Genomic DNA, 17,780 nt, shown 5'->3' on the forward strand with positions numbered 1-17,780 from the left:
AATTTAAAAAGGGAGGTCACAGCTCTCGAGAGCAAATCCGCCATCTATCAAAAAGCCTTAGGAATTACTACTCGGTGACTTACATACACCACATAGTCCTGTTTGAGTACTTCCTCGTACAAGGCTCTTTGCTTGAAATGATTCTGCACGAAGTCTTTTATCGGCTGTAACAAAAACAGAAGTTATAATGAAGCTTTCGTGACTTTCTATTACACCTTCTCTTTGAAGGCTTTGACAAAAGGAGAACTAATAACCGGTTAAAACGAGCTTCGCGAGGAAGGTATGTCGAATAACGAATGGGCTGGAAACAGCTATTAAATCGTGGCTTTGAGAACAAGAAGAACGAAACTGGAAATCAGAAAGACCATTTATGCCTTAAGGGGGCTCATACATGTTAAAAGCACTTTTCTAAAAAAATTTTTTGATGTAGACGGATTAAGATTTTACAATTTCTGTGTTAAAATCCTTTTAGATAATTGAGTAAGCTTCATTTTGGCTTAAGGGAAAGTGACTTTGGACATTTTTTAGAGATTTAGTCGAAACGTTTAAATTTTGCTTCTCGTAAGATTTGTTCGCATACTTGCTCAGATCTGTGGGGAAAAAATCAGGGAGACTCATCCCCAGTAGTGTCATAGAATTGACTACAATGGGCTTTATATCTGCAAGAGTTTTCAAGAAAAAAAATAAAAACAATTTTTTGTTGAAAAATTTGTTTAAAAAATTGTTTAAAAAATTGTTTTTATTTTTTTTCTTGAAAACTATTGCAGATATAAAGCCCATTCTAGTCAATTCTGTGAGCTAATTTATTTAATACGTGCAACGCCTTCCCATGACCCCCTCCGATTTTGACCAAAATTTTTTTCTGAGATGCCCTTATGGTAAGAAAAAACATCCAAAAAATATTAGGTCGCTAAAAAATTTATTGGCCGAGAAAACAAATGTTTTCTAAATTTGCCACTTTTTTTACTTAATTTGGGAGTTTCTTTACTACTCTGAGGTTTTTGGTGCTAAGTGGCTGAAAATCAGTATTCTTATGTAAAATTGCCCAAGGAACAAGAATATGGTCACAGATTTGACCTACGACCGATATCTTGAGAAATACTTACCCAAAACGACCAAATTTTACTGAAAATCCCCAAAATTTTTGGGGGGAAACGGTCAAAAATTTTTTTTATCCACGATCCGTTGACGCCATCTTGTAGAAAAAGAGCTAATAAAGCTAATGAGCACACGCCCAGGTTCGTAGCTCAAACCGTTTAGAAGCTGTAAGGCGTCGAAGTTGGAGATTTTTTGAGGGGGCCTGAATACCGGCACTTTTGACCTCTGCGCTCAATGTCCGGCACCCGAGCCGTACCAGCCATCATCCTTGCTTTCGAGGTGAGGTCTGCGTGCGCAATGGGAGTCAAGAAGAGGGTGAAGCGGCACAGCGTTTCTGAACAGGGTCCTCTTTAGAGCGCCTGAACAGCCGAGGGTTGGTAAGCTCACCAAGCGGCGCTTGGAAAGCACTCACCGCACCGTGGGCTCGCTCAAGGCCACGAACAATGCTATTCGGTGTAAGTCCAAAACTGTCGCCCTCGACAAGCTTCGGATTCTGTTGGCTGCCCCTTCCTTCTCTCTCTTTCCCACATGGTCCAAAGCCGTTGCCCCGACCCCTCAACCTGCCCCCAATACCGGATATATTGTTTCAGATGAATTTCAAGCTTTTTGTCGGAAGCTGTCGCCCTTTACTAAGCTTAGGAAGTTCTTCGGAATCTGTCGGCGTTTCCCCGGCGGTTTTCTCACTTTCCCAACCCTGAGGGGACGAGGGCGAGGGGTTTGAAAAGTTATGGGAAAGGGTGGAAAACAGCAAGGGGCAGCCGACGACTCGCGATTCTCTTCCGAACCTTCCTGAGGGTGACAGCTTGAGACCATAACCGAACAAAAGCTTGAAAATAATCTTCTTACGTCAATATAACGAACAAACTCTTACATAGATATTAACAGTACTTTTTATTGCTGTGTAAAATGCTCTTTAACTAGAGACAAGTCAATAACAGTCTGAGAGTGCGGTCGACAGCTCGAGGGCAACGCAAGGTTCACACTTTCACACTGGTCAGAGAAATAAGGGGAGTCATAGTAAAGTAAGGTAAATTTAAAGAGGCATTGGAGGTCAGGGAAAACCGTAATTAGGTAAGGGAAAATCGCAACCACACTGTGCGAAAAAACCACAGTAAATCCCGTTAATTTCTTTGCCGGGATTTACTGTAGTTCAGGACACAGTATTTACTGTGCCTGGTTACAGCATTTACTGTACCTGGTACAGGATATTCCGTACTCCACTCCTGTGGTAACAGTAAATCCCGTACAAAGTACAGTAGATCCTGTAAAAAAAGTACAGTAAATCCTGTACTCTGAACTACAGTGACAGCTGTACTAATCACTACAGGATTTACTGTGATTTTTTCCCACAGTGCAGGATTGGGAAAAATTTAAAAGCTGGAATGAGGTGTAAGTAATGCGAAGTAGGGGTGCTTGCTTAGCTCATGCGTTTCGCTCCGGAAATCAATAATATCGTATTTAATACCTATTTATACCGCCTTAAAGTATTGAACCTTGCGAATAAAACTAGAGAAAAAGGTCAGAGAAAATAGAAAGTGGTCTCAAGCTGTCGCCCTCAGGAAGGTTCGGAAGAGAATCGCGAGTCGTCGGCTGCCCCTTGCTGTTTTCCACCCTTTCCCATAACTTTTCAAACCCCTCGCCCTCGACCCCTCAGGGTTGGGAAAGTGAGAAAACCGCCGGGGAAACGCCGACAGATTCCGAAGAACTTCCTAAGCTTAGTAAAGGGCGACAGCTTCCGACAAAAAGCTTGAAATTCATCTGAAACAATATATCCGGTATTGGGGGCAGGTTGAGGGGTCGGGGGCAACGGCTTTGGACCATGTGGGAAAGAGAGAGAAGGAAGGGGCAGCCAACAGAATCCGAAGCTTGTCGAGGGCGACAGTTTTAGACTTACACCGAATAGCATTGTTCGTGGCCTTGAGCGAGCCCACGGTGCGGCGAGTGCTTTCCAAGCGCCGCTTGGTGAGCTTACCAACCCTCGGCTGTTCAGGCGCTCTAAAGAGGACCCTGTTCAGAAACGCTGTGCCGCTTCACCCTCTTCTTGACTCCCATTGCGCACGCAGACCTCACCTCGAAAGCAAGGATGATGGCTGGTACGGCTCGGGTGCCGGACATTGAGCGCAGAGGTCAAAAGTGCCGGTATTCAGGCCCCCTCAAAAAATCTCCAACTTCGACGCCTTACAGCTTCTAAACGGTTTGAGCTACGAACCTGGGCGTGTGCTCATTAGCTTTATTAGCTCTTTTTCTACAAGATGGCGTCAACGGATCGTGGATAAAAAATATTTTTGACCGTTTCCCCAAAATTTGGGTATTTTCAGTAAAATTTGGTCGTTTTGGGTAAGTATTTCTCAAGATATCGGTCGTAGGTCAAATCTGTGACCATATTCTTGTTCCTTGGGCAATTTTACATAAGAATACTGATTTTCAGCCACTTAGCACCAAAAACCTCAGAGTAGTAAAGAAACTCCCAAATTAAGTAAAAAAAGTGGCAAATTTAGAAAACATTTGTTTTCTCGGCCAATAAATTTTTTAGCGACCTAATATTTTAGGATGTTTTTTCTTACCATAAGGGCATCTCAGAAAAAAATTTTGGTCAAAATCGGAGGGGGTCATGGGAAGGCGTTGCACGTATTAAATAAATTAGCTCTATGACACTACTGGGGATGAGTCTCCCTGATTTTTCCCCCACAGATCTGAGCAAGTAGCGAACAAAATCTCGAGAAGCAAAATTTTAAACGTTTCGACTAAATTCTAAAAAATTTTGTCCAAATCACTTTCCTTTAAAGCCAAAATTAAGCTTTTCATTATCTAAGGATCTTTAAAAAAATTGGTAAAATCTTAGCGGTCTACGTCAAGAATAAATTTTAAAATAGTCTATGTAACATGTATGAGTCTCCCTTAAGCAATTTGTCAGAGAGAAGTACAACAAAACCCTTACAAGCAAAAATTTCTGGCCTTCTTAAGAAGGGGGAAGACACTTTACATTACTTAACTTTCCAGATACCCAAAGACTCACGAAAATGAAGGAACTTCCCAACCTCCGTCATCCGAAAAAATAGAAAAAGGGAAGTCATCTCATTTCCATCTTTAATAAATGTAAAACTTACAAGCGATGTGTTGGCTTGTTGCCAATGGTTGCACTGCCCCGTTTAGATGAACCTATCTTTCGGAAAGAGCCGAAATTGTAGCGGCTTCCCTCAATCCATCGGCAGCTGCCGGAAGAACAGTTAGTGAAGTCTCTCAGCGTTGTACCTGGATAAAAATAAAAAAGGCTTCTTACGCATGCAAAGCCAGGCCCTGACAGGCACTTCTTTCGTTCAGGTTTGGCAGCATACACCGGAAGGGACTTCGAAAAAGCCTAGACGGAACCTCAGCGACAGACGGGAGAAAAAAAGAGCATGCGCGGCCGTGCTGAGTTGTGGTGGGGGTCGAAATCGGCGGAGTGGGGTGAAGGCGGCGCGCGCATCTACCCCCACTCTGCCGATTCCGGCCCCCACCACGCTCAGCACGGCGCGCGATGCTTTTGTTTCTCCGTTCTGTCGGACTTCGGTCTAGGTTTCCTCCGAAGTACCCTATACGACAACGGTCTCATCCAGGTGAAGGAGTGTCGATGATTTAGAGCGAGGGGGCGAGATCTTGGTCTAAAACAGGCCCCAACACAATACCGCGACTACAACGAAGATACACGCTACAAGTACAAAGGTCAGACTGCTCACCACTCAGGTTTTGGTCCGACCTGGAAGTCTCGCCAAAATTTGGTGAGACAAAAAAGTCTTGCCACAAAATGGCGGGACTTTTGTGTGTGACCACGGTCTGTAGCCCGTAACCATCCGGCGCATTACGGCCTCAAGGCGGCGGTCAGACACAGAAGTCTGGCCATTTTGTAGCGAGATTTTTGTGTCTGGCCATTTTGTTGTGAGACTTCTTTGTCAGACCAAATTTTGGCGAGACTTTCAGGTCTGACCAAATGTCTCGCCAAATTTTGGCGAGAAGTCTGTTCATCCAATTTGCAGTGCAGACACAACGGTACAGGTCCTGCCCCTTCATTCAGAATAGAAGGGCGGACCAAAAAGTCCTGTTTCACTTCGTTCCCACTTATTCTTGCGAAGTATTAGTTTTCAAATGGCAAAGGAAATACTTTGAGACGTTGAAAAATAAATGTTTCGCAACGGAACGGATGTTTTCCTCCGCAACTTACAAAACTATTCCATTCCAATGCGAGAAACATCGCAAGGGTTTTCGTAATTGATAGCTGGATAATACTACTGGTAAGTACTTTTCTTTGCAGGCTTTTAAGACTGCATAAAACATGTCATAATTGTTACAATGTGACTTTCGTCACGTTCGAGCAGGACTCACCGAGCAACAATCTGCCGATGCAGATGCACGAACAATTCTCCTCGGCGAGGCAGGTCCACGTACTGCGGGTCGTCGTATCCCATGGGGTACCTCGCATGCCATTTCCAGTGGAACACGTTGTAATTAGGATCTTCCCGGAAGTACCACAGCGGTGACTCCTTATCCGCCGTCACGTTTCTCAACACGGGCACCGGGATCTAATCAAGGATTTCGCGAGAGACCGGTTCGTGATAGGGTAAAAGCTCACATTCAAAAGCATGCAAAGAAAAGTATTTTGCATCACGAGTCTCCGGCTTTGCATTACAAACTCCCTCGCGAACTTTTTTCTTCGCATTGCAAAGAAATACTAGTTCGTAAGCTGAGAAGAAAAAGTTTGCAACGTTGCGAAGCATTGGTTTGTAACGTTTCAGAGCAATTTCTTCACAAGTTGCATAAGTACATCGTGATGCAAAGAAGAAAGTTTGTAAGAGAGTTTGCCCGAATACTTGGAAAGGCTTTTTAACAGATTCCTTTATAAGAAATTCGCTTCGCACAAGGTATGTTAAAGTTTTACAGGTTCCAAGGTTCCTGACGTATGACGTAAAGGCAGAATTTCGCCATCGAGTCAATCGTCTCGTACTATGTGCGTATTTGAGTTCAAACTCTTCAGGTTCAGTCAAAGTTGCCACCGACATACCAAGCATGCCCTCAGAGGAATTGAAGCAATTATTCAATTATGTTTCGGTGACGAGTTAACTTACTCTATTTTTTTCTGGAAGGAAGTACATCTCCTCGCGGACCTTCGCAAAGAACTCGTCGTCTGTGTAAAGTTCAGGAATGTACTGGGGAAGCTCTGGTATCTGAACGTCCTGGAACAGAAGTGTGACCACACAAGCTTTTGTGAAACTTTTGTTGTGGTGAAGTTTGGTAGGGGCTCTTTGGATACACTATCCTGCGGGCTAAAATTAAGGGGACAGAACTTTGAGATTTAATTTGCATATTTTAGAGTTCAACATTAATATCATTTGTGTATCAATGAATTGCAGCCACCTTTCAGTGAATTCAACGGTATACTCAGTCACTCGCCGGTACTGACTCAGTAGCGTGTATTCACTCCTAGGCAGTGCTCAGATGCCTTAGAGTCACACACGTTACCTTTACACCCTTAAGAGAGGACCTCAACATCGTGAGAAGAAGTGTGTGCAGAATCATCTCCGGGTTGAAATGAAGTCGAGCCCACACAGCCTTTGCCACCAGCTCAGGCACCGTTTTGCTGTCTAAAAACAAAACAGCACACGCAGTTGTAACGTATTTTCGTAACTCCACACTAAAAAAAACGTCCACACAGAATGTTTTAGGACTCTTTTAGCCCCAAGGATGACGCAATTTTAAGGACATCCGAGAGTGATACAATTTTATGTCCACTAGGCAGAATACATTAGTACAAAATAAAGTAAGCGTTCGACAATATGTGTCACCATGCGGGAACAAACTATCAACGACGCCGGATGTGCTTGGCACGTTCACTCGGAAGTGAAATCAAGGGGGTAGTACACTACGCAAGGTCAAAAAATACTGTGTTTGCGTTAAATTTTTGCGGACGCATGACATACGGGGCGTCAAAACTGATCATGGGATCTCTTCATACTGTAAATAATGATCAAAATCACAAATTTTGATAGGTGTCTGAAGCAGCTATTGCGAGTTTGTCGAATTTCTCTAAACGACTGCAAAAAATACACAGGTGGTTGGTTTGCGCGATTTGGACCAAACGGTGGGACCTAAAGGGTCCAAATTTTGTGTGGACCATGTAAATACATGTCATTCTGATGTGAACTGAGGAAAATTTTTTGCAATAGTTATTAGTACCTCAAACAACATGACAAAATGACAAATTCAGAAAACAGCATTTTTCTATCCCATTTTCTTTCAAAAAACTTAAGTTTAAATATAGTAAAACAAAATTGATCACAATTATCCTAGTTCACACCAGAATGACGGGTCTCAAGGTTGTTTGTGCGAAATCTCGTCCAAATCGGATGAAAATTGCGGTCTGTATCACGTAAACCGTGCTATTTTTGCACTGGTTTCGAAAAATTCGTGGAAGTCGCAATTGCTGCCTCCAACTGCGCTCCATACAAGTGATTTTGGTCCAAAATGAAAATTAAATAAGGTCTGACGTACCTTACCTCCTCTACCCGCAAATAATTTTCGAAAACACAATTTTTTAAACCTTGCGAAGTGTACTACCCCCTTAAATGGATGGAAAATCGTGGAAAGCGACGAGAACACCGTTCTCGCTCCGGAGCGAATGTGTTAAACAGCGTCAAAGCATGTCCAGGGGGCGGCAACGGCCTAGGAAGCGCGTGAAGCCATGCGCGAGTGAGGTGCAGGGGTTACTTATTTTGCTTCGATTGTGAGATCTAGGCCGTTGATTGCAAAACGCTTTCCACAGATCAAAAGAGCACAAAATTTGGGGTGCATTGGGCCTAGTAGATTGCATGATACTTCCAATTCAACCGAACACAAGGGCGGAATCATTTACATCAACATGGCGCATCCGAGTTTTTTCCTAAATTTGATGATTTCTCTTGTTTTTTGGTGTTTTCACTGCACCTTAATATCATGTAAGGGAGGAGCTTCGAGAAGAGCAATAAGCCTAATGCACCGTAAATTCCAAGCTCTTTCCATCGGTGCAAAGCGTTTTGAATAAAACAGTCTACTTTTCATAATCTCGAACAAGTACGCAACCTCTGCACTGACGGCGCGAGCATCGCTTCACGCTCTTTTTAAGGCCGTTGCCACCCCCTGGCATGTCCTATGACATTTTAATGTGTCAGTTTTTTTTTTTCTGAGGCATTTTTTTTAAGAAGTCCGATCGTGGAACACGACCGATGCCGATTTCCTCCATTTTTTGGTCAAAGGTAGTCCTTGTGGGTCTAAGAAAGGCCACAAATTTTTTGGGCCGAAATATGCACCGTTCAGATTCTATGGGCAATTTTCGTTTTCTCTGACATCTTTTCACATAATATGGCCAAAATTGAAAAATCACCTTTCTGAGGCCTCTATGCACTCGATTGAGCTCAAAATGCAGTATCTTATGTAAAATCACGCGAGGAACACGAATCCGGTGCCCGTTTGTTGATAGGACAACCCAAACAGATGTTATGACTGTTTTTCAGGTTTTGTAGTGGTTTTTACTTTTCTTGGGGTTTTGGTGTTCGGCATCGATTTTCGCCAATCCGATGAGTGGATTTTATAGATAAAGGACCAATCTATCATACTACGAGATAAAAAGTTTGTGTACGCCGCGTGAAAAGCAGTGGCGCTGCAAAAATTGAAAAACCGTCATTTCTGGGTAGTTTTAGATCAGATAAGCCACCTTTCGCGTGACCGTCTCCGCCCCATATTCAGTCAAAATATTGTCCCAAGTGATGTCAGGGTTGGCGTGAAATTTCACCGCTGTAGCTCAAGTAGTTTGGAAATGGCAGCTTTCTAAAGTTTTGCAATCACGCAAGGCATTTACTTTAAGTAGAATTGCGGTAAATGTGAAGACTTGTCACAGATCGGGTAATAAATGAGATAGATGAGTGCGTCAAGGTTCTCTAAGCGTAATTTTGGACAAGGAATCCGATTTTGCTGGTACGAAGACCCTAGGCGAACTCTGAAGTCGGAAAAAAGGCCATTTTTATGTGAGTTGCACGAAAATGTAGTTTTAGAGTACACCTAGGGTCTTCGTACCGGCAAAATCGGATTCCTTGTCCAAAATTACGCTTAAAGAACTTTGACGCACTCATGTATCTCATTTATTACCCGATCTGTGACAAGTCTTCACATTTACCGCAATTCTACTTAAAGTAAATGCCTTACGTGATTGCAAAACTTTAGAAAGCTGCCATTTCCAAACTACTTGAGCTACAGCGGTGAAATTTCACGCCAACCCTGACATCACTTGGGACAATATTTAGACTGAATATGGGGCGGAGACGGTCATGCGAAAGGTGGCTTATCTGATCTAAAACTACCCAGAAATGACGGTTTTTCAATTTTTGCAGCGCCACTGCTTTTCACGCGGCGTACACAAACTTTTTATCTCGTAGTATGATAGATTGGTCCTTTATCTATAAAATCCACTCATCGGATTGGCGAAAATCGATGCCGAACACCAAAACCCCAAGAAAAGTAAAACCCACTACAAAACCTGAAAAACAGACATAACATCTGTTTGGGTTGTCCTATCAACAAACGGGCACCGGATTCGTGTTCCTCGCGTGATTTTAGATAAGATACCACATTTTGAGCTCAAACGAGTGCATAGAGGCCTCAGAAAGGTGATTTTTCAATTTTGGCCATATCATGTAGAAAGTTGTCAGAGGAAACGAAAATTGCCAATAGAATCTGAACGGTGCATATTTCGGCCCAAAAAATTGGTGGCCTTTCTAAGACCCACAAGGACTACCTTTGACCAAAAAATGGAGGAAATCGCCATCGGTCGTGTTCCACGATCGGACTTCTTAAAAAAAATGCCTCTACAAAAACCGTTGCAAGAACTTACCACGAAAAAAGTGCCAGAATCGTCTGACGAGGTTGAGAAACGTTGGTGCCGAGATGGTAAACGGACTCCGGTAAGGTAGGATCCCGTTGACATCTGCGAACTCTTTCTCTGGCATTGGAAGATTGGGCACCAGGATGAGGCGTGCGCCGCTGCGCAAGGCGGCAGCACGGATCTCTTGAGCAACGTGGCGGTAGCGCTCAGGCTGCGGCGAAAGGTAGACGCACCGGTTACGCTTTTCACCCGCAAGCCGTTACTATCCGCACTCTCACTGCAGGAACGTAACCGGTTACGTTCGTTTGAATACTCCCGAGATCCATCTGAGCTTTTTCATCGCAAAAAATCGTAATGTGGATGCTCTTAAGGGCCTCATTCTTTGTCACTGCTCTGCAAACTCAACAGTGAGCTCAGTACACTGTATTCGGCGTGTACTCACTAGTACGCTCCTTCTGCGAGAGAGTACTCACTCAGCTGAGTACAATCTAACGAGAGTGTGCCTAGTTTACTACTTATGGGCGTTCCATGGTAGATTTACACGACCTTAATCGACCATCTCGTATTTTGCTCATATTTACATCAAATGTTGCCCTCATAGGGAGGAACATCCTTGTTAAATCTCACAGCCGTAGCCCCAGTAGTTTCCGAGATATAGCGGTTCAAAGTTTTTATTCAAGACTTTTCAAAACTTTTCTATAAAAAGTGAAAAATGGGTCCTGTTTCCCTACCGTTCCCTGTAGAGCGACGAAACTTGGGCCCTGAGGGACTTCCGACGCCACTGGAAACGGCAGTTTTAAGGGGAGGTTCTGGTGAAAATCTTGCCATTTTCAAAATGGATCCCAGTATCATAATTTGTTCGGAATATAAAATCTTTCTTCGACACTGTTAAAAAAATCAATTGAAATTTTCATAACATTGGTTGGCATTTTTTTTCACAAACAATTGTTATGAAAATTAAAATCAGAAATGATTGTAAATTGTTTTACAATCACGTTATGAAAATTCATATCACGTTATGAAAATTCATATTCGCGTTTGCGAGGTCATTTTAGGGCAGTTAAGCAAAAGGAACTTAGTGTTCATGTATATGAACACCTATGCGGCCTTATGCCATTTATTGAACCAATTCTGCTTTTGATCAGCGAGTTTCGAACCCGGGATCTTTGACTTGTGGAGCACGCTCTTTACCGCTGTGCTACCACGTTCCACTGGGGATGGAGGGTCAGCTGCCTGATGACTCTACAAGCGCCCCTTAGCCACGCCTCTTGAGCCAGTTATGAAATTTACGATCGGATTCGGAAAATTACTATTGTGTGCTCCAAATCAACACTTAAGATTCGCAATTTTCAGAACATGGTTTGAAAATTACCAACAATTGTCAATTTTACGAAATTGTTTCGAATTTTCGCATCAAGTTATGAAAATTGCAATGTTTGTAAAATTCATATCCGTGTTCGGAAAATTGTCATCAAAATTGCTTTGAAAATTCATAACTTTTTTTAACAGTGGAGGAGACTAAAATTTGATTTTTGAAGGCACATCCCAGGCTCTGAACCCAGTCAAAGAGTCTTTTTGAGCATATTTAGGCTGTATCTTAAAATATCTCCTTGCGCATACTATTTTGTCGTAAAAGGTTGACCTTGACATTTTTCACTTCTTCGATTCATTTTCCAAAAATGCCGGCATGCATAGCTCAAAATCTCCATTATATTGTAAACTGTAAGCTTTTTAAGCGGAAAAGTCCCGAAAATTTGTCTATTTTGTACATTTTTGATCAATTATAGTGAAATGATTGGTTAGAAAGCTTGCAAATAAAAATGTAGTTTACGTTTTGAGTTGTGCATGCCGGCATCTTTTAAAAATGAATCGAAGAAGTGAAAAATGGAGAGAGAGGGGGGGGGAGGGGGGTGTCAGTCGCACTTTTTGCCTACAGTACCAACTCGATCGCTGTCGCCTCGATCGCTGTCGTGTGCGAGAGGGACATAGGATTCGGCGCTAGCCCGCTTCGCTTGCCGGCCCGAGCTGCCGGCAGCGCCGACGCGCGCTCGCTCGGGCCAGCCAGCGGCCGGACCGAGCCTAGCCATGCACCCTCCCCGCCCCCCTTGCCCTGGCGTTCACCGGCTGGTAGGTGACAGCTCGTCTGCTCGGCGTCCATCTGCCGCTAGGCTGCCCCAGCCGGCCGGAGCGCTGTGGCGCTCGCCAGCGCGGCCGGGGCTAGTCGCAGCGAACGCACTGCTCTCACAATCGCTGTCGCGCGACAGCGATCGAGTTGGTACTGTACTTACAGGGGCCAAGACGCTTTTTGCCTATCTTTCAGGCGGCTATCAAGGGGCTATGGGGGAGGGGCACTGGGGTTTTTGCCCCCCCTCTCTAGCCCCACTGTGCACTGTAAAAAATTATTGTGAATTTACGAATTTTTTTTTTTTACAAATTCTCTGTAAAGTAACAATAACATTTCGTTATTTTATGAAATTTATTCGTAGAGGCCGTTTTATGAATTATTCATCACAGAAATCTTCTTAATTTGATTAAATTTGTTCGTGAACACCGCCGTATGAAATGGTACGAACAAAATACATCTCAAACGTGACTAAAATACTACAACAATGTCACAAAAACATGAAAAGTTTCCTAAAATTACAACAAATGCTTGGGTAATTTCGTTGCACAAATCGCTTGTAAGATTACGAGATATGGTGATGCCTTCATCATTTTACAAGATGTTTCATAAAACTAAACAACAACGCTGAAATAAGTTAATCTCCATTTAATCAGCGTGACAAGGTAGAACAAAAGCGGTCCACGTCATTTTGAGGGTGTAAAAAGTTTGTAATTTTACAAATTACTGCGTGAAGAATAATTCATAAATCGTTAATAAACAAAAAGACGTTGTAAATTTACAGATAATTTGTGCAACGAAATTACCCATAAATTGTTTGTAAATTTACGAACTAATTTTTTACAGTGTGGGAAAACATCACAGTAAATCCTGTAGTGATTAGTACAGCTGTCACTGTAGTTCAGAGTACAGGATTTACTGTACCTTTTTTACAGGATCCACTGTACTTTGTACAGGATTTACTGTAGCACAGGAGTGGAGTACGGAATATCTTGTACAAGATACAGTAAATACTGTAGCCAGGCACAGTAAATCCTGTGTTCTGAACTAAAGAAAATCCCAGCACAAAAATAAACGGGATTCACTGTGGTTTCTTCGCACAGTGCCCTTGAAAGCCGCCAGTCGCCTGAAAGATAGGAAAAACGTGCTACTTTGCCCCTGCAAGTAGGCAAAAAGTGCGACTTTGACTCCCCCTCTCCTAGGCTCCTCCCGAGGTGATCTGTGTACACTACTGCTAAAGAGTGGTCGAGTACACTGTTGAGTTTGCAGAGTAAGTGAGGTGTGCTGGTCGCGAGCCACCAGCCACTGATTTACCAGGTAGGGGCGAGGCACGTCGAACGCCACATTGCGGTGCACGCCCCGCAGGGAGAAGACGGGCTCTGCGGGTCGGTGGAACAGATAGACGAGGTCGGAGGCCTCGGCCACCGTCGGCCTCGCAGCATGCCGGTGGGCTGCAACGCTGTAACGCGGAAGCTCCAAACATCAGGATTACATGCAATGGATTAAATACACGGTCATTTCTAGTGTGCAATCAAATTTCTACGTTCACAGTGGTGAAATAAGACTTAGTGTCAGTCAGCATGCCTGGCCCTTTCCCAGCTGGCCAAAAATTGCCATTGCAGGCGCCTAAAGTTACCGGCAAGCTAATTGAGAAATCTAATCAAGAAGTGCCAATAGTTGGCTTCTTTTTTGTCAAGCAAACTTGCCACCGGCGATTCCGCTGGTAAAGCGGAGTGGGGTACTTCTGGAATCGGGGCATTTCCGAACACTTTGATTCACTGTAAATCCAACGGCAATACTTTTAGTACCTTTTTTGGCGATACAATTGAGTATCGCCCATAAACGGCCTTACGGAAAAGTATTGCCTTCAAAACGGCGATACACAAAAGTATTGCCAAAATTTGGCGATACTTTGGAGTATTGCCGCGATTTGGCAATAAACGTAGAACAAATCAAGGGTACAAGACCTTTGTTTAATGCCGTGGTTTTGGCAATACCCAAAAGTATCGCCATATTTTGGCGATACTTCTGTGTATCGCCGTTCTGAAGGCAATACTTTTCCCTAAGGCCGTTTATTGGCGATACTCAATTGTATCGCCAAAAAATGTACTTTAGTATCGCCTTTGCATTTGCAGTGTTTTTACTGGGTTTCAGTGAAGATACAGCTCAAAAGCCCGCCTGAGGAAGATAATCAGTTAAAAATGATAATTCCAAATCGGCAACGTAGAAGGTCAAGCCGTTTGGCTGTGGTCGCTTCACGAAATTAGAGTACCATAAAAATAGGCAAAAGCTACATCTCTACCGGTTCACGGTCATTTTTCCCAATCCTATTTTCCCAACAGAAATTTTTCCCTAAAACTGTAATGCCTAAAAAAAAGTTGTCCAAAATATTTATTCCTATTTTCCAAATTTTCCAAATGTATTGAAGTTCCAAAAAATAAATTCCCAAAGGAAAAAAAAACAATTTATAGCTGGAAGTGGTGGCCCAGGGTTCGGAGGTAGTCCAGGACTCGGTGCTCATCCTTGTAGGTCTGGTAGTCTCCAACGATGGTGCGGATGCGGGTTTGAAGGTCACGCCACTTCTTCTTCGGGGCCAGCTTCACCTTCCTTCCCATCCTGACCTCCATGAGGATGGTCTCCGTGTCCCCCTGCTCCTTCTTCAGTTCGTTGAGGCAGGAGTACAGGGAAGGGTGCCCTGCACTCCTTCTTCCTTATGCAGATCCAGTAAGTCCTCCCCTTCTTCACGTCCTTTCGGTAAAATATGTGTCCCTTGTACAGTAATTGTGTCACCCCCTTTCGATTTGTCAAAATTTCGGCGTCCATCTCAGCCAACCCGCCACCAGTTTGTTCTGGCCCGCCACTAACAATCGAAAGTACTGCGAAGGCAGAGGTACCAACCATGCAACAATTCCACCGCTTTTGGAAATCAGTTGATTCGGAGGGAAAATAAATATTGGGAAATATATCTTTTGGAACAAATAAGACTTTGGCAAAACACAAATTGGAAATGTCCACTTTGGAACTTTTATATTTTGGGACTTAATTTTTTGGGAATCTGGTTTTGGGAAAAATGGGCGGGAACGATCTCTACCTCGTATTTCCGTCTCTTTATCGTACCTTAAGGGGGCTCTTACATGTTAAGGGTGTAAAATCTGAGATCAACATGGCGACATTTTTGACTTTAAGTGATCGGAAACGTGAAATTTGTTGTGCACCGACTCCAATGAGTCTCCTCTTCACAACCGTGCAAGCGGAATTGCAATCGGACAAACCCACCCATTTCCACAGTCACCCCCACCCCCTCCGGGGGGTGATTTTCGAAAATGTCTGAAACCGACTGCAAACGATCCAGTGACCTCCCCTGCACACGCTGCAAGTTTTCTTTTTCGAATCCGACCACCCCCGGCTGCACCAACCCCCGGGAGGACCTACCCCTTTTGTACCCTGTGCCGTTTCAGTAGCAAAGGGGTTGAATTTGGGCGTTGAAATTCATAGGGAGACACACTGGGTGCTAACGAAGCCATTCCAATCAAAAAATCCTGTTCCGGAAATGTTCATCTACTATTGTAGGGGTGGCCACCCCCTTGCAACCCCCGCTCGCCCGGTAGGGGTAGGAGCGCCGTTCAAGATGGAGTCGGTGCACAGCAAATTTCACGTTTCCGATCACTTGAAGTCAAAAATGTCGCCATGTTGATCGCGGATTTTACACCCTTAAGGGGGGACCCTGGTGAAACTTTTAAGTAGGCTTCAAAATAATCCCAGGAAGTTGAAACTTTGCTTAATTATTAGGTTCATTATGGTGAGTTCCCAAAACAAAATTCAATCCAAAATGTTGAACGGTCTCTGAGAAAAGTGGCTTTTTAGTGTTTTTTGGAGCGTTGGGGAAAAATCTTCCTGCGTCTTTCATTGGGACGGAAAGTCTTGAAAATTTTTTTGGGTTATCCTAAAGATGTATAGAAGAGATTTTAGTGACGGAATTTTCAAATTCAACTTCTGTCCTGAGATATGAGTTTTCAAATTTTAACATTAAGAAAAAAGTGATTTTTTTCCCTTTTTTCAAACTTTTAGGTGTGTTTTAAAAAAAGTAGGGCTGATATCAAGATTCCGTCACTAAAATTTTTCGACAAGTCATCAATGAATAGAGTCCATGCAAGACGACTCATGTAGGTGTCAACCAGGAACGCAGGAAGTCTTTCTGCGACAAAATTTTTTGTCGACTGAGCAAAGCTGTGAAGTTGAGCGTAGAAGCCAACGACAACTGATCTCAATGTTATTTCCTTCCAAATGATAAAAAAACTACCCCTTCAGCTTAAAGGTGTTCAACCTGTTGAATCTGAAACCTTCTATGCACATTTTTATCTATGAACTTTGAAAATACTATTTATTGGAATTTTGGCGATTTTTTCACCAGGGTCCCCCCTTAACCACGGAAGGGTTTGCACAGGGAGGAAGAGGTGACGCACAGACCGCATACTTCGCAAGGCTCAAGAAGAACAGTTGGGGCACCCACCGACCAAATTTCAGCGTCCTAGCTCGATAAGAGAAACTGCCCCGTTTCCAAAAATAGGAGCCGCTAATTTTGAGCGGCAGTGTATTGTAGTTGGTTCAAACTTGTGGGCATGCATCCTGCATCCCCACCGTCAAGAAGGTTAAAAAACGAACAAAAAAGCATTGCAGCGATGTTAAAAGGTCTTTACTCAAAGAAGTGGAGTCAATGTAGGGGTTTAAATAGAAATTATTCCTCATAATAAAGCTTTGAGTGATAATCAAACAGTTTAGTTCTCAGCAAATGTTCTTGTACGCCCTCTAAATTATGCCTCCTATTAGAACAAACGAAAGTAAGCTCGAGTAGTGTCAAATTTTAAGGTCGTCCGGAATTGCCCAAGCCCGGGTTTCCGGACACGTGCAAGGCTTTGAGGCCCATATATCTCCCTAACCGTTGATGAGATTTCGCTTTCACGTATATCATTTTGAAGGTTAAGGTTCATACTCTACTCTCCTGTAATGAAATTAGATTCAAGAAGCATATTCAAGCTCAAAAAGCAAAAGGAAAAAAAACGTCCGGACTTAACCTTCTCTCCCGTACTTACTTTAAGCAGCACATCACCGCCACAACTGCCAGCCGGACCACCGACCAGCCGTGGTTGCCCTTTCCACGAGCCATGGTAAGTCAATGTGACTGCTTTTGCTTGGACTAGCGGTGTTTTCCTTAAATGCAGACGACCGACACGTTTTCTGACGTCAATTCAAGACTCATTCGCAATAACTCGCGTGAACTCAGACATTTTGTCTCGATTTCGTGCCGTTTCAGTGACACGAACCAAAGCCGCGCTGAAAGTTGTTGAGTCATCGTGAAGCCGATGTCAAACGTGACTTGGCTGATCTTTTCCCAGAAAACACGTGGCAAGTAAAAGGAACTGCGTCACCACCCGAGTGGAAAAATAAGCAACACATAAAGTTGTTTTGCTTGTTGGTTCAAAAATTATCCTAGAAATGGTTCAAGATGGTTATGAGGCATTTTTTTTAAGAAGTCCGATCGTGGAACACGACCGATGCCGATTTCCTCCATTTTTTGGTCAAAGGTAGTCCTTGTGGGTCTAAGAAAGGCCACAAATTTTTTGGGCCGAAATATGCACCGTTCAGATTCTATGGGCAATTTTCGTTTTCTCTGACAAC

General features: G+C 43.4%; 2 protein-coding genes across 5 annotated transcripts in view; one reads left to right on the top strand and one right to left on the bottom strand.

Moving 5' to 3' along the window:
- Positions 1-17,780, top strand: part of LOC117640573 — a 63,091-nt gene that overhangs the window by 13,521 nt on the left and 31,790 nt on the right. The gene's annotated exons all lie outside the window — the stretch shown is intronic.
- Positions 4,326-17,349, bottom strand: LOC117640417 (phenoloxidase 2-like). Its single transcript, XM_034376918.1, has 7 exons — positions 17,195-17,349; positions 13,419-13,563; positions 9,992-10,193; positions 6,592-6,713; positions 6,198-6,305; positions 5,458-5,654; positions 4,326-4,350 (listed from the first exon to the last, which is right to left on the bottom strand). Exons 1-7 carry the CDS (start codon positions 17,266-17,268, stop codon positions 4,326-4,328), a joined length of 873 nt encoding a protein of 290 aa, XP_034232809.1. The 5' UTR covers positions 17,269-17,349.

This window comes from Thrips palmi, unplaced genomic scaffold, assembly GCF_012932325.1.
Source record: "Thrips palmi isolate BJ-2018 unplaced genomic scaffold, TpBJ-2018v1 HiC_scaffold_12, whole genome shotgun sequence".
NCBI lineage: Eukaryota > Metazoa > Arthropoda > Insecta > Thysanoptera > Thripidae > Thrips > Thrips palmi.

What these genes read in the sequence shown, in the direction of transcription:
- LOC117640417 (XM_034376918.1), bottom strand. Translation starts at nt 17,268, where the DNA reads ATGGCTCGTGGAAAGGGCAACCACGGCTGGTCGGTGGTCCGGCTGGCA. An exon ending in ATTCTGGCACTTTTTTCGTG is followed by an intron (nt 6,714 to 9,991) that starts GTAAGTTCTTGC and finishes TTTTGTTTTTAG; the next exon opens with ACAGCAAAACGGTGCCTGAG. An exon ending in CCTCTCTTAAGGGTGTAAAG is followed by an intron (nt 6,306 to 6,591) that starts GTAACGTGTGTG and finishes CTTCTGTTCCAG; the next exon opens with GACGTTCAGATACCAGAGCT.